Source organism: Ictidomys tridecemlineatus, chromosome 6, assembly GCF_052094955.1.
Source record: "Ictidomys tridecemlineatus isolate mIctTri1 chromosome 6, mIctTri1.hap1, whole genome shotgun sequence".
Classification (NCBI taxonomy): domain Eukaryota; kingdom Metazoa; phylum Chordata; class Mammalia; order Rodentia; family Sciuridae; genus Ictidomys; species Ictidomys tridecemlineatus.
In genome coordinates this window covers 95,050,226-95,073,340 of record NC_135482.1, presented here as the reverse complement: position 1 = coordinate 95,073,340, position 23,115 = coordinate 95,050,226, and the positions used below count along the sequence as shown (strand labels likewise).

General features: G+C 33.6%; 1 protein-coding gene across 2 annotated transcripts in view; it reads right to left on the bottom strand.

Moving 5' to 3' along the window:
- Lrp6 (LDL receptor related protein 6) overlaps positions 1-23,115 on the bottom strand; it is a 167,543-nt gene that overhangs the window by 56,567 nt on the left and 87,861 nt on the right. Inside the window, exons 5-7 of one of the 2 annotated variants that reach the window (XM_078015223.1) lie at positions 21,535-21,666; positions 18,439-18,835; positions 17,303-17,474 (exon numbers count right to left, since the gene is read on the bottom strand). In XM_078015223.1, coding sequence (XP_077871349.1) covers positions 17,303-17,474; positions 18,439-18,835; positions 21,535-21,666 — 701 coding nt within the window. Of the gene's footprint in view, positions 1-13,543; positions 13,648-17,302; positions 17,475-18,438; positions 18,836-21,534; positions 21,667-23,115 lie in introns of those variants that run through there. The other variant, XM_078015224.1, reaches the window with a different exon arrangement.

Here is a 23,115-nt window from a genome sequence, read left to right as displayed (position 1 = left end):
GCCTATCTGTAGAAAAATCCCGTGTCAGAGAAGGACTAGGGAGAATGAAGACAACACATGTGGAACAAAATAACTGTTGATTAAGAGAAAAAGCATATTTAATTGATTACCATGATTACTATCATCATCCCTATACAAAGATCCCCCCACAGCTCTTATAGTTTATCAAGGCTCTTATAAGTAGTATCTATAAAATGCAAAGAACTTGAATTTACATTTTAAAATGTCAATGCCTATAATGCTAGAAGCAGGATCAGAGCCTCACTAGAAACCTCAGTTGTACAGAATTCCTAAGAAACCTCCTCTAAAAACAGGAAGGAAAATGTACTTATTTAATATTCTTATCCTCAGATCCTACCTATGGGTTTGCACTGAACAGTGTTCTTGTCCAAAACTTAAATCAATGTAAAACAATGGCATACCATCCACTTCTGGAGAACAGATACATTCTTCACTCCTCTTAAAAGCAGAATTCCTATAAAAAGAATTTCTGGGGCTGGAGTTGTAGCTCAGCGGTAGAGCACTTGCCTCATACATGTGAGGCACTGCATTCAATCCCCAGCACTACATATAAATAAGCAAATAAAAAATAAAGGTCCATCAACAACTAAAAAAATTAAAAAAAAAAAAAGAATTCCTAATCCTATTTAATCATTATTGCCCGGAAATTCTAATCAGAGTGAAAAAACAAAACAAAACAAAACAAAAAACTTTCCTTTACTAAATATTCAGTTTAGGAAATTTTAGTAGGGGAAGTTTACTTTAAAACTTATTTTTGCCCCCCTTCTAATAAGGAGATTATCTCGTCTCAATTGTCTTTTCCTCAACCCCTCTTTCAAGAATTTCTAAATACTTTTTTCTTCCCAGAAGCTTCAATTTCCCCTTTATAGAGCCCTCTTCCTTTTTGCCTTTAACATACAGAAATTCTCCCATCTTAGAAAGATACTGTCTCTAAGTTAAATGACTCTGTGCTCCCTTTGATAACTACTCCACTGTTGTTACTGCCATATTCCTTGAATATGACCTGTGACAGCTGCTTCCACCTTTTAACATTGATTCCCTAAACTCCCTGAGACTGGCCTCCAACTGAGTAATAACTCAGATGAGATAACTGTTGAAATGGTCAAAGACTACTTTCTGGGTTTTTTTTTTTGTTTGTGTCTTTGCTCTTGCCTCTTTTTAATAGTCAATATTCTTCACCACCCACTAAAACTCTTCACCGAGCTTCTATGGCACAATATTATCCTATTTCTTTTTCCATAACCAGGACTGCTTTTTATCTCTTTATTTCACCAGTTTCTCTTTCCTTTTTTGAAGATTTCCTGGATTTTTCTCTGTGAAACACCTTTCAAAGAGCCTACCATGTTCTATGAGTTCTGCTATTACCTCATTTTTAAAACTGACAAAATCATAAATTCTAGTCTAAGGTCTGGGCAGTTTCTATTGCAATATCTCCATCTGCAACTCCAAGAAAATGTATTGATACCACATCTAAAATGTAATATACTTATCAGTGGACTATGTTCTCTATCAGAGGGAGTTTATCATCCTTTTAAAGAGCACCCAACACAGGTGCTAAATAACTTTTTATCATAAAAAACTCTTTAATTATTACTTATAAACTTATGGAATATTTAAAAAATTCTAATTTTCTGGGTGTGGTGGCACATCCCTGTTATCCCAGCATCATGGGGAAGCTGAGGCAGGAGGAATGGCAAGTATGAGGCCAGCATGGACAATACAGTGAGACCCTGATTCAAAAATTTAAAAAAATAAATAAATAAAGAGGGCTAGAGATGCACCTCCATTGTAGAGTGCATTCAGTCTCCAGTACTGCAAAAAAAAAAAAAAAAAAAAAAGGATTATGACTTTATTTCTAGTTTTAGTACTATCTTAAATCATTAAGTATTAGCTTACATTTAACAAATTAAACTAATTTTGCTGAATACTACATTCAAAGATTAGCCATCAAACTAAAATTTAATTGTTGATCTAAGATTTTTTTTGGCTTTAGTCATAGTGAGGATTAAACCCTCATACATGTTAGGCAACTTCTATAACTGACCTACATCCCTGACCCTGTTTTTTGTTTTTGTTTTTAATTTTATTTTGATGGAGTCTTGCTAAATTGCTCAGCCTAGCCCAAATTTGTGATCCTCCAGTCTGTACCTCTCAAACTGCCAAACACTAAACTCCTTTGTAAAAAAATATTTATATTTCCACTTCAAAAACACCACCGGGTCTACCAATTCCTGCTATATCACCGTGAAATATTTGTTGCTTGTTCATATTGATAAATAAATACCTTAAACAAAAGATGTATGATTAAGAATTTGGATAATGAGTTAAGAATGAAACTGAAGATCACACTGAGAAAAATAACAAAAGCCACAGTTCCAAAAGATCTTTTCAGTTCACACAATTCTTCATCTTCAACTCAGCAGTTCCCCTTCACTCCTCTGCTTTTTAAAAATCTCTCCTGGCCCACATAAATGCACATTTGCAATCTCAGCTACTTGATAAACTAAAGCAGGAGGCTTGCAGATTGGAGGCTAGCCTGAGCGACTTAAGACTCAAAATAAAATTTAAGAAGGTCTGGGGGTAAGCTGGAGATGCAGTTCCATGGTTGAGTGTTTCTCTAGCACACACAAGGCCCTGGGTTCAATCCCCAGTATCCCATCATACACCTCTCCCAAAAGTCTTGAGGAAGTAGGTCAGTGTAGAGTGTTCATGAGCCTGCACAAAAGGCTCTGAGTTCAATCTCTTTAGGGGTTGAGGAATGTAGATCTTACATGATTAGCAAATGATTTGTGTCAGAAATTAAAATTTGGATTTCAAATATAAGCTCTATCATTCATTGAATACTCTTGGGCAATTTCTCACATGTGAAACAGAGAGGGAGTCACTACCATCACTGAATTATTTAAAGATTAAATAAAATAATGTTAAATATACCATACAATATCAGATATAGTAGGTGCTTTGTAAATGCTAGTTCCTGCTGGTTAAAATTATTACTGAAATGCTTTGGTCCCTAAATGTAAATAGCTAAATTTAATTATTAAACTACAGTGCTTCAAAATAAAAATCAATAAATAAATAGAAAAGACTATGTGATAATGGTCTGTTAAAATGAACAATAAAACCAATATAGAACTTTCTATTTCCTGGGCACCTTATTCCAGTTTCCTATGCCTATCTTTGTTATTTGCTTTTGTTAGTTAACACAAAGTAATAAAAGAGTAAACAAAAGGATCAGATTGGAGTCTCCTTTTATTGCTCTACTAGACCCTCACCCCATCTCCCCTCAAATCAAATAACATCAACAATGACATCTAAAGAATGCAAATCACCATAGAAGATATGATAAATGCTAAGCATTTGGAACAGGGCCTCTTAGTGCTAAGGGATTACCACAATCTATGAGGAAGGTAAACTCTTCATATGATAACCACAAAGACACCCTCTCTGGCCTATACATAATCAGGAAAAATTTCAGAAAATAGTAGTTGAAATCCATCTTGAAGAATTTGAATTTTGACAAACGATAAAGGTTTTTCAGAATCAAATAACATACAGAAGCATAGAATAAAAGATGCACACAATATATTTGACTGCTTAAGAAAGAAATGCTTTGAATGAGACAGAAAAAACACATTGGAACTCAGAGGGGACAGCATGAAGCAGGTTATTTCCCTGCAGCAGGTATTCAATTCTAGGACAAAGAAAACTATAAAAACAAGTTGCATCTGAAAGCCCACTAAGGAGAATGACAGGACAAAGCTATTATGTCAGGGACATCTCATTGACCTTTGCCACCATGTTTAGATTGTTTGTGCTAAAAAGAAATATCTTATTTTAAATATAGAATATGGTTAGCAAGGCATTTCCAATTTCTGTTTAAATTGGGGCCAGCTGTATTTCAGAACTCTGGGGGGTGGGGCTGTATTTAGAACACACCTCCACAGCACTAACACCTCTGCTTGGGTCCAGTGAAGATATTCATTGACAAACATAGTACCACTTCTATAACAGAGAGTGCTCCAACAAATTGGCATACATAAAGACCATAAATAGTCTAACATTGCTTAGATCAGTTTTCCACTAGCTGAATTAACAAAAATCAATGTTTGGTCTTCAGAGCTTGTGGATTTCAGAACTGCAGATAATGGATTAATCAAAAATGCTTTGTTCATATTCACCTCAGTTACGTGATAAATCTGGGATTCAGATCAGAGTTAATGGGATGCTCTATGTAAGTAAGAGTTTCAGGAAGAAGAAACCAAAAAATAAGGAACGGGAAGAGGTATTCAGCAATACCTATTCAACAAATGCAATAAGGATTTTAGAATGGCATCAGCCAGAAACTAAAATATCTGAAAAGCTACAACTGATGATATTTTGTTTTATCCATTAGAAAACAGGCCATTCCAGGTATTCCTTACTCTCTTATTTTTAAAGCAAAAACTAATAAAAGGTTTTTTGTTCTCCCCTCCCGCTTTTCTTCCTTCCCTTTTCTTTGGGAGGAGGAGAAAGAACAGGAATGAAGTAAGATACTAAAACAAGATACATCAATTCCTGTCCATTTCAAATTAAACAATGTAATTAAGATGTGCTAAAGAGTTTTAAAACAATTTTATTATCACATTGTTTCTTCTAATTCCCTCTCTTTCTGTTCTGATCTGTTGCACATGTTACAAAGGGATGGGTCTGAAATAGTTCTTTCCAAGAGAAATAGAATACAATCCACAAATGTGGACTATGTGTTAATTTTTAATTTTTCAAGAAGCCACATTTTAAAAAGTGAAAGGGAGCAGAGAATAATCTTAATAATGCTATGTCTTACTTAATCTAACATATCCCAAATGAAAACATTTCAAGATATAATATTAAAGTAGTTTAAGATCTTATGAGGTCTTTGATGTTAGTTAGGTCTTTTTATTATGTATTTACTTAAAGTGCATCTCAATTCAGACTAGTTATCTTTTTAGTACTCCATAGCTTAGCTACATCTGGCTAGTGGTACATATTGGATTGTACAGATTAGAATTTCACATTGGTGACAATATAGCCTACCATGAAATTAACCTGTTCCTATTTTATAGATTATACCTGTTACCTTCAGGCTTGGCCTACAGCTATCATGCTCAGAAAGTCATGAACAATTAAATGTTGTTCATTTGATCTTTCTCTCCTCCCAGCTATCTGATACTTAATTCCACTACAGGTTAAACTAACCACTCCCCAAAAGAGTCTCTAATGAAAAAAACCAAAGAAATTTCTTCTTATATCACATTTACAAGTTTAAATTTCAAAACACGATCTAACATTTGTAAAAGTGACAAACAAACAAACCCTAATTCTTCCATTTCTTTGAAGTATCAAGAAAAAAGTTACATCAATGAATCCATTTCCACCATTTCCTTGGCACTTCCCTTAAGACATGTTGTAATCTGGTACATGTACATGTATTAGCCTGGTACTGGTATTAGTTGAAGCTAGGTGGTTCATGTTGATCTTTAGTCTGCTTTCTATATATCTAAAATTTTCCATAAATTAAAAAAAATGAAAGAAAGAAAAATAAGGGGTAAGAGCACTTGAATAATAGCAATATTAATGATGATGATAACTGTTGTTATAAATAAATGCTTTTGTCATTTTTGTTGCTAATATGATGTGGAAAGCATATTAAGGATTCTCTGAAGAGATTAAAGGACTGAAAGCTTAAACAAAATCTGACTGTGAGACTTTGCATCTGCAGAACTAGACATTACCCTTTATACAAAGTCCAATGATTTTTTTCTGAAATCCTCCATTACTTTTGCAGAGTTGTCACATGTGTTAGAAAATTGGCTTCTCCACTATTTGGCTATACAATCTCTTTCTAATAGGCAGAAGCAACTTGGTGAAGCAAGAACACACTGCTGTGTCTCAAAGAAAAACACTATTATAGTTATATCCAACAAGTAACAGTTTTAGACAGGTTACTAGGTTTGTAAATATGGATTTAAGTCCCTTATGTTTAAAATAAAATAAAAAATAGTTGGGGCTGGGGTTATAGCTCAGCGGCAGAGCACTTGCCTCACACATGTGAGGCATTGGGTTCTATCCTCAGCACCACATAAGAATAAATAAAATAAATAAAGACATTGTGTCCATACTTTTTAAAAATAAATAAATAGATAGTTGTAAAAGCTTATTTGAACATTCTGAACCCAGAACAAATGAAAAAGTTTAGGTGATGCTGAAGATTAACCTCATGCTTTAAAAGTGGAGTCAGTGCTAATTAAATCTGGCAACTCTTGAGAGTATGCTTTCCTGCATTACCTCAGAATGGTTTAATTAGTTAAACTGAAATTAGGCTTCTGTCATTTCTAAAATCTAACTCCAAATCTGTACTAGAAACTCCAGTGGTTTCATCTGATTCAACCACATTGTGGCCTGAATTTAAAATTCTCAGGCACCCCCAAGTACTGTAAACCACACTGAGAATATAGGCTACAACAGGAAGTTGATGTAGGTTAACCATAATATTTCTGCACAAAGACAAGGTAAGGACAAACTTTCTACAGATAGCACATCCAGTTTTTCAGCAGTTTCATTGGCTCATTAAATGTCAAGACAGAATTACCCATGAAATCTTGGAACACAGCCAGTCTACTACCAAAATTGCTGCTATGTAACTTGACTAAACACGTTCAAGCAACAGATGACAGCAAGACAACCAAGCACTCATTATGAAATGAACAGTAGTGGGAATGCTAGAGTTCCAGACAGTAAATTCAAATTATGTTCAAAATAAACCATTTTTTAAATATTCCAAACAATATCCAAAACAAGAAGTTGATTAAAAGTTTATGCATGAGAGAAAGATGATTAGAGGCTAGGGAAGTGTATTTTTTCTTTAATACAACTTTATGGGATACAAAATAATTGAATATAAATGGAATTTAATAAAAATAGAATAAACATCTATGGAAATAAGATTTCAATGATGCCAAATCTCACAGAGGTGACAAAGAGAAATGTTTTCTACTGAGTAGGTAAAGTAAATAGATACCATGCACTTGTTAAAAGACTACAAAGAAATTATAGCAGTTGCAGGTAAATGAATGGAGTTGGAGAATATCATGCTAAGCCAAGTAAGCCAATCCCCCCAAACCAAAAGCTAAATATTCTCTCTGATAAGTGGATGCTGATCCATAATAAGGGTGGGGGTGGGGATGGAGGAATTTTGATGGAGTAAATGGGAGGGAATGGTGGGGAGGGGGAATGGGAGCAGGAAAGATGGTGGAATGAGATGGATATCATTACCCTAAATTACATGTATGACTGAACATATGGTGGGACACTACATTGTGTATATCCAGAGAAATAAAAAGTTGTGCTGCAATTGTGTACGATAAATCAAAATGCATTCTGTTCTTATACATACCTAATTATAATTAATTAATTAATTTTTTTTTTAAAGGGCAGGAAGAACAGAAGAAATACAACTGGTCAACAAATTATATATCAATTAAGAGAAATACAAATTAAAACTACAATAAGATTCCATCTCACTCCAGTCAGAATGGCAATTATCAAGAACACAAGTAACAATAAACACTGGTAAGGATGTGTGGGAAAAGGTACACTTATACACTGTTGGTGAAACTGGAAATTGGTGCAACTACTCTGGAAAGCAGTATGGAGATTCCTCAGAAAACTGGAATGAAACCACCATTTGACCCAGTTATCTCATTCCTCGGTTTATACCCAAAGAACTTAAAATCAGCACACTATAGTGACATCAATGTTTATAGCAGCTCAATTCATAATAGCTAAACTATGGAATCAGTTTAGGTGCCCTTCAACAGATGAATGGATAAAGAAAATGTGGTACAATTACACAATGGAATACTACTCAGCTATAAAGAGAAATGAAATTATGGAATTTGCCAGTACTTGGATGGAACAGGAGACTATCATGCTAAGTGAAATAAGCCAATCCTAAAGAACCAAAGGCCAAATGTTTTCTCTGATATGCAGATGCTAAATCACAATAAGGGGGTGGGAGAGTAGGGAAGATTAGAAGTACTTTGGATTACACAAGGGAGAATGAAGGGAAGGGAAATGAGAATAGAAAAGAAAGAATGAATAGAACATTGATTTCCTGTGTTTACCAATGTAATTCCACATCATGTACAACAAGAAGAATGGGAAGTTACACTCCTTATACATATAATGTGTCAAAATATATTCTACTGTCATGTATAACTAGTAAAAAAATAAAATCAAAAAGAGCTGTAAGTTACAGTGCTATGTTCAAACCATCTTAACCTGTTAAGTTCAAGACATATCATATGAATTCATACAGGTGATTTTTAGTATGAAAAAAGAACAAAAGTAGCATAGCTATACCAGGTAGTTTTATAATATTTTTTGTAAGAATCATGCTTAGAATACTAAACATCTGCAATTCACTATGCTCTTTTTGGGATTCAGAATTATTAAGGTTATCAAATTTTTCTAAAATCTGGATTTTTTGGTAAAATTACATAATTAAGAACTGTTTTCCAAATAAAGGCATTCCTATGATGAATATCAACAACACCTTGATCAATTATACTTAATTGCTTCACAAGATACTTCTCTGAGAGCCCTACTATCTTGAAGTCCCACATAAATCCTAAGGGAGAAAACATCATGTAAACAAAGGAAAACTGTCTCCTTCCCTTTCATTCTTTTCAAGCACAATCAGAACAAATTTTATCTGAAATTTGAGTTAAAAAAATAGGTTAGTAATAAAAGGCAGACTGCTCCAGTACCAATACAAAAAGCTTATGCCCAAATACTGAATTTTAAATATTATTGTTCTTAAAAAAAAAAACACAGGGCTCCTTGGAGAACTAGCTGATGGGCTGAGGCAGGAGTAATGTAAGATAAAGCTGGAATATGTTGTTGATCTGGAAAGTACTTTTAAAATGATGGTGGCTCCTCAAAAAAATTAAAAGACAGAATTACTCATACATATAGTCCCACAATCTCACTTCTGGGTATACATCCAAAAGAACTGAAATCAGGATCGTAAAGAGATCTTTGCACTCCCAAATTTGTTGTATTACAATTCACAATAATAAAAAAGTAGAAGTAATACTGATGTATATCAACAGATGAGCAGATTAAATGTGGTATATAAACACATTAGAACACCATTCAGGCTTAACAACAATAAAAAAAGAGGAAATACTGTCACAGACTACAACACAGATGAAACTTGAGAACAATGCTTAGTAAAATAAATTATTTGTGAAAAGAAAAATACATGATTCACTTTTATGAGGTATCTATAAAGTACTTAAACTCTATAAAGTACTTAACACAAAGTAGAATGGTGGTTGCCAGAGAGTGGTGGTTGGAGAAAAGGAAAAGAGGAGATGGCTACAGTTTCAGTCTTGCAAGAGGACAAAATTCTAGAGAGCTACTGACAAAAATGTGTATACAGTCAATACTACTGTACTGCACAATTAAAAATGTTGAGATGAAACATTTATGTTATGTGGTTTTCATCACAATTTTAAAAGATGGGGGACCGGGATTGTGGCTCAGTAGTAGAGCACTACTGAGCATGTGTGAGGTCCTGGGTTCAATTTTCAGCATCACATAAAGAAAAAAAATACAGGTATTGTGTCCATCTACAAAAACAAAAAAAGAGGTATTTAGAAGATGGGGCATGTGAAAAGGATAGAAAAGTCAACTAAAAGATGGTTTTGTGGGCTGGGATTATGGCTCAGTGGTAGAGCACAGTGGTAGAGCATGCTCAAGGTCCTGGGTTCAATCCTCAGCACCACATAAAAATAAATAAATAAGATAAAGGTATTGTGTCCAACTACAACTTAAAAAAAAAAAAAGATGGTTTTCTATGTCAAATCTTTGACAATTCCTGCAATAGTAATCATAAGGAGATATAACCTCTAGAATAAAATAAACATCCATGCATATTGTTATAAGTAAATAATTTATTAAGTGAACAGGGGAGAAGGGATAGCACTTCCTTACAAAATTCCAATTAATAAACACAGCAAGAGTGACAGAAAAAAGCATCAACATTAATAACTGCATTATGTAAAATGAACCTGGGTACAAGATATTATTCTTTATCTAAGTCTGAAATTATTTCAAAGTGAACAGTAAAAAATAAGACAGAAGAGTACAACACAAAAAGTACTGTGTAAATATTAGGAAACCAAATTCTATTCTTTCTAAATGAAAGATATATAACTTGGAGCAACAAAAAATGCTGAACAAAAAGGATCCAGTATTGCTGAATTTTCAGTGAGACACCTGGATAGAAAGAGGAAATGTTGGGAGTGGGGAACACTATGTAGAAAGAAATCCAAAAACAGCTTTTTTTAAATTCAAATAAAATAAACTTTGAAAATCTATGAAACATATTTAGTTACTATCTGCACACTAGTGAAATCTATGTGGCACAGAAGGACTTTTTCTATATTCTAGGAATAACCCACAGTAGCTAAACAAAAGCAATATTATATATTTTCACAAAATATAAAAACCAAGTTATCACAGTCAATTCAAAAAAAATAAACAGAAACAAAAAAATCTGAACAGAGGCTACATTAATTACAGACAGCCTCTAATTTTATTTCTACTTAAAAACCTTAAAATTCTGATGGATTTCTAATGCTCAAAATTATAAGTGAAATGCTAAAACAATACCATTCTACCAAAAATATAATAAATGATTTCAAATCAAACCTAATGACAAGTTTATAACACCATGAATGAAGAGTTTGGAAAGTCTATGTTGGAGTTCAGTAAAAAAAAAATTACAGATCTGCATTATTACATTCTTTCCAATTCTAAATTTTTGCACACCACACTTAAAGAGTAGAAAACAAACTGAAAGAAAATCCTTTGTTCATCATAGATAACTCTAAAAATAAGTAGACCCAGAATCTTTAAATAGCTGCTGATAACTTTAAACTGAAACATTAAAACACCTACCAGCTATGCTTCCCAAGTTTAAATTACTATGATCTTTGCCATTTTCTGTCCACCTACCCTTTCCAACCATTCTAAAAACAATAAAAATAAAACATCTATGACCTTTTACAATGATAGTAGGTTCCCACTAGTCTAAATAATCTTCGGACTGAAAAACAATATTTTATATGGACTCCCTTTAAAAAAAGACACATTAATATGCTTGGCAAGGATCAAATAACAGCTTTAAAACACTTATTAAAACTTAACAACCATGTTAGTAATGGAGTAGACTGTATATAGGTGAGTACAAAATCTAAATGGATATTATTTCAGTAAAATTAAGTTACTAAAATTTGAAACCCCTAACAAGAAGTTCTCTTTAACTGGGGAGTACATCCATAGCAAATAAGGAAGAGTTGAAAGAAAAAAACAAAATACTCATATCATTTGTGATATAAATTTTTTTTTTACATTCTCCCAAAGTGAAGTAGACTATCCATTCTTAAACTAAGACAAGAGTTACTACAGTAACATTGGAAAAGCTACAACTACAAGGAATCTTACATATTATCTGGTCCAAAATACAAAGACCAGAAATCATGAGTATTATCTAAGGTCACCCTGTTGAATGGGGGAGGGGAGTGTCAAACAAAAACTAAGGTAGGGTCCAATATTATAAAATGTTTCAATAGGGCTGGGGTTGTAGCTCAGGATAGGGCACCTGCCTCACACAAGTGACGCACTGGGATCAATTCTCAGCACTGGATATATATAAATAAAAATAAAGTTCCAGGGCTGGGGTTGTGGCTCAGTGGCAGAGAGCTTGCCTCCCACATGTGAGGCATTGGGTTCAATCATAAGCACACTAAAGGTAATGTGGCCATATATTCTTTTATTTTTTTAAAATATTTAGTTTTTAGTTGTAGTTGGACACAATACTTTTATTTTATTTATTTTTATGTGGTGCTGAGGATCAAACCCAGGGCCTAACACGTGCTAGGTGAGTGCTCCACCGCTGAACCACAACCCCAGCCCCCCATTTATAATTTTAAAATATATATATTTTTAAAACTTTAAAGACTTTTTTAAATTAAAAAAAATAAAGGTCCATTGACAACTTAAAAAACAGTTTCAATAAAATTTAGATACCAGCTCAGAGGCCAAGTCAAAGTTCAAAATCTGCCTCAGCAATAGCAAAGCTTAGCAACTCAGTGAGAACCTGTCTCTAAATAAAATACAACATAGGGCTGGGGATGTGGCTTAGTGATTGAGTGCCCCTTAGTTCAATGTCCAGTATCAAAAATTTAAAAAAGATTTAGAGATTACCACTCTTTACTACTAAATACTGTTATAAATTGCTACAAAAGTAGGACATTAAAAACAATATTCTTTTCCTTCAGGAGTTACAAAAACCAAAGGAATAAAGTATTTTAAAAATAATCACATTGAAACTAAAAACACTTCCACAAATATTCAATGGTTTTACATTAAACATGAGTTGAAAAAGTATAACAGTAGTACACTTTATTTGTTGACCTTTTTGGGGGGTTTGGGGTTATATATTTATTTTGTTTTTTGTGTTACTGGAGACTGAATCCATGGCCTTGCACATACTAGGTAAACACTCTACCAATGAGCTACATCCCCAGCCCAACAGTTCATTTTAAAAAACGGTTCAAAGGCAAGTTCAAACTTGATCACTAAAGTGCTAAGTCTCAACTTGTATCTGATTATCTTAATTTTACGAAACTATCCAAAAACTCCTAATTGAGGCAAAGCATTTTGTTTGGTGAGGCTCTAGGGTTTGCCATGGCAGTTCAGGATAGCATAATTACACCTATCGTCAAGTAAGTTTCTCTGATTATATACCTGTGGTAAAATAGCAGAAATGGACAAAAGATTCAGAAACTGAAGTTTACTATCTCAGAGATTTCTCAAACTGAAAGTATAATCAATTTTAAGGAAGACTGAATGTTATGAACTGGCCAAGATTCAAAAGGATTTCTTGTTGATACTTGCTATATAATCAGAAAAACTTATCTCAACAATAGATAATTGTTACTATTATTTAAAAAAATTAATCCTAGAAATCAACAGTAGGAAAAATCATAAAAGATCCTTGTGTGTTTTGACAGACTTTCACAATATGCCAGCTAAAGATTTCAGACAAAGAAATTCCTTCAAAAAGAAATCTGAATACTTGGGAAACAAATTTCCTTATTAGGGTATTGATAAAACAGAGGAAGTTGTCATCAGAGGAAAATGTAGCCCTGCAATTTCAGGCTTAGAATATGAAATAGAACATTCACCAAATGCCAAGTTTTTTCAGCACACATCATAGACAATAATACACTCTTTATTCAAAAATTCTTGGCATTAAAAGTTCAAATAATCTCTGTCTGTTTCCCAACAAAGTTGTGCCAGGTATAATTAGATTTGCACATAACTACCTATGAATATTATATCCTCTAAAGTAAGGAAACTTATATTAACAGAGATTTCGAATAAATCCTCAAGATCTTAAAGTAGACTTGAAAAGCTCTCTTTTTACCTGTAACTGCCAGGTGTTGCAGCACTGTCAGCAAAGCTCAGAAATAAAGGGGTGGGAGAAAGAAGATTTAACATGAATTTTTTTTTTCAGTTAAAGTGGAATACAATGAGAAAAGCATGTTCAAGAAAATATAAGCAAGCTAACAATACATACTGAATTTTATATCATGGCAAGGAATGCTTTACACTTTCAATTACCAATAACATTTCTTTGCTATTGGAAAGCAGTACTGTAGATCCTAGGTACAACAGATGTTTTGGGCAGAAAAAAAATGACTAAATGAGAATGTTCTTAAGATGCATTTTATTCTGAGTACTGTAGGGTCATGCAAAATAAAGACTTCCACTAGCAACAAAGTGTTCTTCCTGTTAATACAGGAGGCCCTAGAGCACTAATAAAAACTAGAAGGTGCTGGAACACAACACAAAAAAACTAAACTAGAAAGTTTGTTTGTAAAAGGCAATGAAATCATTTCAATGTAATGAAAAACAAACAGAAACAAGTACTAGTCAATACCTTCTAAATAACACCCAGAGGGGCTGGGGATGTGGCTCAAGCGGTAGCACGCTCACCTGGCATGCGTGCAGCCTGGGTTCCATCCTCAGCACCACATACAAAGATGTTGTGTCCGCCAAGAACTAAAAATAAATACTAAATAACACCTAGAGATAAGTGGCCAATATCAGCTGACAAGTGAAGACATATCTTCACATATACATTTTTATATTAAAGCAGCATATCCACCATCTTTTTTTTTATTGTGACATCATTAGCAATGCCCTAGGTATAGCTTCTCTTTCCAGAAACTGATGTTACTTACATCTGAGGTAAATCTATTCATTCTTTCTAAAACCCTATAACAATAAGTGAAACAATCAAGTTTGAAATCCACAGTTCCCCATTCCTTTACCCTGATAACCGAATTCACTGCCATACAATAATTCATATAACAATTCACCAAGCAACTACTTTTCTTCTCACGTGTATTATTAACACATACATAGCAGTCTGTTCCCATATAAAAATTTGAAGTCTTCTAGAAAAGGACAGGGCTACCACAATCACAACCTGATACTCTTTTACAGTCCCATTCCATTCATGGTCATGACAAAGCTGTAAGGGACTACTTCTTGAGGTAAAAAAATTGGGGTTTTTGTTGTTATTGTTGTTTGTTGGCTGTTGGTTGTAGTTTATTTTTCCCAGGGTTACTTTACCACCAAGCTACACTCTGGCCCTTTCTATTTATTTATTTCTTTAGACAGAGTTTCACTGAGTTGCAAAGGCCATCCTTGAACTTGTGATCCTCCTGTCAGTCTCCCCCATCACTGGAATTACAGGTGTGTACCACTGCACATGGCTTAAAAGCATTTTAAAAATTGTATTTCTTTCAAAAAGTTTACAAATTCAATATTTTCTGCCTATAACCAAGTAAAAAAGAGATGAAATGGTGGTGATAGTTGTTCCCATAATTGCTACTATTCTCAGGATGAAAAACTTAAGTTTTTCTCAAATTACACAAGATTAATTTAGATGAAGAGCTGTGCTTTCTTTAGTTTGTCATGTATAGGCAATTTTACTCATTGTAGAGAAGAGAACAAGTAATAATACCTGCTCTACTATTTCCTAGAGCCTATGAAAGGAAAACAACAAAAGTTTTTGTTAAACTAGTTAAAGTTCATCAGAATCTCCAGGGGAAACAATAAGGGGAAGTCCTAGGTATATAGTTTAATGAAAGTACATTCACCACTAACACCAAACAACCTGTCATTAAGAAGACAAATAACAAACAGTTATGTGCTAGAAATCTGGAAGAAAAATAAGGTAGGTTAAGGATGCTGGTTCCACTTAGGGAAGAAGGAAAGAAGAGGTGAGGGATCAATGACACCACTGTTCACTTATACAGGTCAATTCAAAAAGACAGAACAAGGAGGCCAGAAGGAATACTAATTTTAAGACCTGTTCTCCAGCTGAGGATGTGGTTCAAGAGGTAACGCGCTCGCCTGGCATGGATTGGATCCTCAGCACCACATAAAATAAAATAAAGATGTTGTGCCCACCGAAAACTGAAAAATAAATATTAAAAAAAATTCTCTCTCTCTCTCTCTTAAAAAAAAAAAGACCCGTTCTCACTGTGAACTAAAGAATATAAATTCTCTTTAACTAATATTTTATATTGTTAAATGAATATTCATTTTTATTCCTAATCACTGCTACTCAGAACCTAAACTCTTTTTTCTTTTTCTGACTCCCTCCTTAAAAAGTTGTGATATGGAATAAATTGCTATATATAAAGTATTAAATATACCTAAAGTGGGGAAAATAAGACTTGAGAATTTCAAATTAAGAAATAATGCTTTTATTTTCAAGCTAATCAAGAAGTTATAAGAAGCTTTAAAAAAAGACTAAATGTGGAATTTTAAAAATCCCTATGAGATAATAAATCAAGTGTTCTTTCCTGATGTAAATTTCATTGCTACAGACATTCTTCTAGTACACTTGGGCTTTAAACTGTTTCCCAATGGTAACACATTCAAGTATGGTCCATGGCTGAGGAACAACACACAATTGTGAGCTGGCTGGAATTAGGTGGGTAATTTGTACTCAAGCTGATCCAAATGAAGTTAACAGCGTATCTGAAAAGTAAATCCATCACCTGTGTCTCATTAGCACTGTCCTCCAAGATTCAAACACTAACTTGGATTTAAGAAGGAGGTAAGGAAGTACAGTGAAACACAACAGGGAGAAATTTTATATAGTTAGTATATACAGGATTTTCTGTTAATGGAAACCAGGTGCAAAAATAAGAGATGCCATTTTCAGTGCCTGGGCCTGGTGGAATACTAATGGATTTCTTCTATTCCAACTTTCCACTCTGGAAGAAAATCCCTTTAATTCATTATTCCCTCAGAGTTCCTAGCGCATCAAAGAACCACCTTTCTAAAATAACTGCTCTAGAGCCTAAATTTTCTATATGTAAGATATGTGCAGTGGCTCCCTGAAGAGCCATTCAAGGCCCTTCCTTATACGAGAAAGAGGAAGTCATGCATCCCTCAAAGGAAAAATAAGATTCTGACTCTGTCTTAAGTTTGTGATACATGAAACCTTTGACACAGCCTAACTCAAACCGTGAATTTTAAATGTTACATCAATATCAAGGATATATTTACAAACCACTGTGAAAAATATTCATTATTGGTTATTTTCACCATAATTTTATCTGATTGCCACAAACAACTTTACCACTTGGTAAGTATCTTTCCTAAGCTTTGGTTAATTAATCTTTCCCCCATACAGTCCACAAATTAATTTAAAAAGTGTTTATATGTAACCACTTAATATTTAATATATTTCACCTCCTGCCTTTATACCAGTAACACCAACAAAAGTTACATACACATATGGGCTTTATTTTCCCAAATTAGGACAGCCAGCTCTTCCAGTAATAGAATAAAATTTTAGTTTGCTAAAACTGCCTATTGGAAATTCAGGACATGGCTTTATCCAAAATGAGGACAATCACATTAGCTTTTAAGACTAGAAATAAATGAACCTCCCTTTCTCATACCTGCCCAACCTGGAAATCATGGGACTAGGTGGAAGATAATACATAATCCCTAGAAAGATGAAATCAAGTAAAACTTCTAAAAGACACCTTCGGTACCCCAGAAAACTATTAAGAGGCCAGAGTATCTGCACCAAATTACTACCAAGTCAAAAACATACAAAACTGGTTTTAAAGTAAAAAAGTAAGAAACAAACCTCAATTTTGTCTGTTTTGGCATCTCCCCAGTATATTTTGCTTTCATCATAATCCAAGGCTAAACCATTTGGCCAACCAAGAGAAGTATTAACCATCACTACTCGATCAGAACCATCCAGAGCTGCTCGCTCAATTTTCGGGATTTCTCCCCAGTCAGTCCAATACATGTACCTGCAGAAGTATACAGAAATTGAACCTAAAATAGAAAACAGAAATGATATCCACAACACATATTATACTGCTATCATGAGTCAATGCCATAGAAGGAAAAGGAAATAACACATACATAGTCTTCACATGTGAAGATTATGTTTAAGAAACTTATAATAGAAGTAGATAAGCTTGTAGGGAATGTTCAGATAGAACACTGTTTCTACACTGATCCTGAAAATGCTTCCCAATAAGATTCCATATTTATTCATGATTTTAAAAAAATATTGTGTGCCTCTTCCCATGAACTTTCTTGATGCTTATCATTCTCTGACAAAAAAGTTATCCTAGTAGGAATATCCAGATGACAAAATGAATTAGTCTAATTCTCCCTGAAAAGCCAAGTCATTCCTGTGGCTTCTGGATGATTATTGGTATACAATGAGGTATAATAATTTGTCACTATGTTCATCCCCACAATGAATCCCACAATAACATTTGGAAGTATGTAGAAAGTTGTGCTACCTCAGACCAAAGTCCGGGTGGTATGCTCCTCACCCCCCGCAAAATGGAGTAAAGCTATATGGCCTCACAAGGTTTTAGAAACCAAATCATTCATATATTTGGAGAAATATGAAGTAAGATAATATTTTTACCATAAATACTGAAATGGAATGAAATTAAATCTTCTACAGGAAGGGAAAGAATTCTGAAAATAATTTCTTTCCACATTTTTCATGGTCATGATGCAATCTGAGCAAAATCTGCAGACAACACCCAAAGTCAGCAAATATGGACTTAATTTAGAAAGATAAATTATTTAAGACATCCGAGGCAAAAAAAAAAAAAACCCTAGAAAGATTTTATGCCAATCATTATATTCTAAAAACAGCCATTAAAAAACTATTTATTAAAACTAACATAAACTAGATGCCTGTAAGAAACAGAAACACCAGACATATTTACTATCAGCAGAGTTTCTTACCCAACCATAGGATCTAACACAATAGCCCGAGGTTCTTCTAAGTCCTCTGAAATCAAGATTTTCCTCATGGTTCCATTGAGCCGTGTCACTTCTATCCGATCAGTACCAGTATCAGTCCAGTAAAGATTTCGTGCAACCCAGTCAACAGCAATACCATCAGGGTGGGCAATTTGAGCAGTAACCACAAACTGACTGCTAGATCCATCTATGAAGGAGCGGCGTATAGCTCTCACTTCATCATCAGTCCAGTAAATATAGCCTTCCACAGGATCATAATCTATGGCAATAGCATGACGGATGTCTTCTAACTGCAGAACAATGTCTGTAAAATCTGGTGTATCCAAAGAAATACGTCTCAAATCTGTCCTGCGGGCTAAAAGTAATAATTCAGTAGCACCTAAAACAACAAAGTGAAATGAAAAGAAAAAAAAAATCACTTGAAAGCCACAGCCAAAATTTAGCCTCTCTAAAGAAAGAACGCAGAACTTCTTTAAGAAATATAAAATACATGAGTACAAAAGGAAATTAGTTCTCTTTAAAGTAGAAATGAAAACTAACACAATGAAATAGAAAGAGTTTATTTGAGGTCAAGCTCAATAATGGCTAACCTTTCCAAATAAAGAATTGGACGAATTAATGAAAACACTTCCTGGTTTCATTAATTAGATACCCAGCTATCTAATTACTTATTAAATGTAATAAAAAATGACTAAGTAATTTCTGAGTAGCTAAATATTTAAAGGAAGAAGGAGATGTAGGATACAGAGCCTTTGTTCAAGAAGCATGTTTTGAAAGCTACAGAAATCTAGGACAAAACTCTTTTGAATTCAATGTGAATGTTATAAAATTGAATTACAGTATTGTGATGGTTAAACAACTCTGTAATTTATTAAAAATCACTGAATAATACACCTGAAATGGAAGAATTTTATGGAATATGAATTATATCTTAATAAAGCAGTCTTAACAAAGAAATACAAGGCAACACCTGACATAACTGAGGACAAGAGAAGTTTGGAGAAGGAAAAAGCAATGAAGAGAGGGAACCAGATAAACATAACACTGTGTTTAAGAGTAAGAGTAGTGGGGGGGGGGGGAGGCGGGAGGTAGCAGGAGTAGTGAATCCAATTTGATTCAAGTAGCTATACAAACTTAAGCAAAATATAGACTCTCTCTAGCCTCATTTCTACATTTAAATGTCATAAGGTCACTGTGAAAATTAAAGGAGATAAATATTAAAACTCAGGAAGATACTACGCATATAAGTACTCAATAAAAATCAGGATGGTACTATTAAAAAATGAATAAAAATTTAAAATTTTTATTTCACTGAGTTTTAAATGGGATTTATTCACGAACTGTTTTTAACCTAAATTAGGATTCAATAAAAGATATCTGGGAATGAGAAAATTAAGCTCACTCTGTTTTCATTTTTTGTGTTTAAATAAACCACCACCAATCATGTAACTATAAAACATTAATTAAAAATAATAAGCATACTGACAACTAAAAGAGCAAGAAAAAATTTCTAACCCACCCCACCCCCAAAAAAAGTGTCCAAAAGAAAATACGGGTATATAAACTTCAAGCATCTATCTGGAATTATATTTGTAAAAACTTAGAGGAATGACACCTCTCAACATAACATTAGCTATTTAACTCCAGAGCTAATTACAAATGAACTCTAACATGGAGAAAGAATATCCCAAAATGCCATATGTCAAGTACAAACTAGGAATACTATACAATTCACTGGTCCTGCTGACTGCCAAAAGAAACCAGTCAAAACTCAGCAAAGGAATAACTCATAAAGCTGTTAATATGGGTATTATGATCAAAACATAATAGCTAACTTCAGTCTACTCTACCTGACAAATGTATGCCTAAAAATTCAAAACTGTTAAATATGTACATCTGCAAAAACTGTGAAGCAGTAGACAGAACACAATTGCTAAAATAAATCCTCTGTTTTAAAGTCAAGCTACATTTTTAAACAAAAAAGCAATGTTACAAAAACCTTTTGTTTTAAATTGAAACCAAATTATTGTTTGCCATGGAAACTATCAGACTAGAGTCAGCCTGCTTCACCTTTGACTATGAGGACAATTTATCAATGCCAAGTCTTAACAATCATCTAGTACATGAACTCAATTCCATTTTTCTGACTCCCTGACCTCCTTGCCAGGAACTCTATTGCGCTGAAATGAAGGCTTCTGCTTTTCATAGTTAGATAAAGAAGCCACTGCTAAACATAACAATTTTTTTTTTTACCAGGTCTTGCTGGTTCCTAGAGAACCAGATGGTAATCCATAGGGGTAAGAATGAATAATATTCTCATTAAGAAGAAAAAGAGAAGAACTGGTGTTCTTCCAAATCAGAAGTCCCTTGAAATGTCCTAAATCAGTACACTTCTCCAACATGCTCTCTCTATATAGGGAATTAAAAATAAGTAAGGAGAAGAGGCAAAGTGTAATATGGAACTTTTTTCTTCTTCTGGAAGCACTTCTCTAACATTAAAAATACAATTAAAAATATCATTCAACCATTGTTAGAAAATATATTTATTCCATGATATTCTTTATAGCTAAATGGTTTAATAAACATTTTTTCCTTTACAGAGGCTCTTTACTTACAAGTGCCACCTATAGTTAAAAATGTATTTAATGAGATATAATACTCAATTCCCATAGTAATTAGCTATGATATCGGTAACTATGAAATCTGACAGAAAAGAAATAGTACCTATCTTTTCCCAAAATAGTACATTTCTTAAAATATTAAAACTGATTAAATAGTATTCAAAAGATGCCATAAAACACTCCTGTTATATAACCATTTGTGAGTAATTAGTCTCCCAAAGCACTATAACATGTAGAGTTTACTATAGAGAAATAAATCATAAAGAATCTCAATTGCTGGGCTGGGGTTGTGGCTCAGTGGTAAAGCACTTACCTAACACATGTGAGGCCCTGGGTTCAATCCTCAGCACCACATAAAAATAAATAAGTAAAATAAAGGTATTGTGTCCAACTACATTAAAAAATAAATATTAAAAAAAGAATCTCAATTGCTGTCATAAAATGTTTTCCTTCTTACCATTTTTGCAGGTTTTTCCATTCTCCAGGAGTTTCACCCCAGTAGGGCAAGCACACTGATAAAAAGGCTTGACTGGAGACATCAAACACAAATGGGAACAACCACCATTATCAATTCCACATGGATTTGTAGCTGTCAAATATAAATCACATTGATTAATACCAATGATTAAGGATGACCTCCCAGACTCTCAGTACACAAATGTTAACAACTATAACATGAAAAACTGTGATAAACCACAATTATTACCAAATGTCATCCAGGTGCTTGACTACCAAACCATCTGCAAGGAATTAATCATTGAGAATTTACTTAGCACTTTAGATCCAAAAAGTAATAAAGAAAAAGTAAAGTAGGAGATCCTCGCAATCTAATCAGTAAGGTAAAATCAACAATAAAACAAGGAAATTAAATGCAATCTTGAACATTATATGTAAGTATACAGTCAAACATGAAATAAGTCACTGAAGTTTAAATAATTGAGGAAAAGCTTCATGGAGTATAGAGGACATGGTAGGAGCCTGCAGGACAGGAAGTACAGGACATTTCAAATGTATTAAATTCCTATGAACAGAATCTTGGGGGCCATACACTGAGTAAGGTATGAGGTGAATAATACAGTTGGAAGTTATGATTTCCATTGACTAATAATAACTAAAGATTAATGAGCATACAGGACAGGAACACACTGTAATAGAAGGTACTGAAAGCCAAGAAAAGGAGAATGTTGAAAAGCTGTTCCTTGGAAAGATTAACAGAAGAGAGAGCAGAATTGATTAAAAGAGGAAAAAAAATTAAAGCAGAAAAAACTAATCAGTAAATTTGTAGAAACTATAGAAATGAATGTCAAATAATATTCAAATTTAAAAATTCAACATAAGATGCATATCAATGGAATATGAGAGAAAAGAGGAGAGTAACATCAAAGACAACTGCAAATTTTCAAACTAGTAAAACTAAAAGATCAACAGCAACATTAAAAACACACACACACACAGAGGAAAAATTTCTCCTTAGGGTGACCAAGAGAATAAAAATTTCACAAGTGACTAAACATTTTCTTTCTTTCTTTCTTTCTTTTTAACAAAAGAGTAATTCACAATACAGTTTTAAATGTTTTTATGGGCTCATGATCATGAGATTCCAATATAACACATCCAATATTTGACTAACTCCCCCTAAATGGAGAGAGCTAATACAAAGCAACACATAACCCAAAAGCTTTTCATTTTTGGTTACAGAACACAATCTGAAATATATTCAGACATATGCCAGACATTTATCTACACACAAGTGCCAAACACTTAACATTCTCATATTCCTTTTAAGCCTAATTCCATTCCTCTCTTACAAGAGGTCATTGTCAACAGACACAGCCCAAGTCATGGTAAAAGGTGACCAAAAAATAGAAGCAAAATTAAATTTAAAGGTGGGCGAGGAGGTAGGGAGATATGCAGGGAATTATTTATTCAGGTACTTCATTCAGCAAAATTTTGAGGTGCTTAAATTTACCAACTAGAATAACAGTGTTTTCCCTTCAAGAAAAGTGTTTTTTAAATGCTTGCACATGAATACATGCCT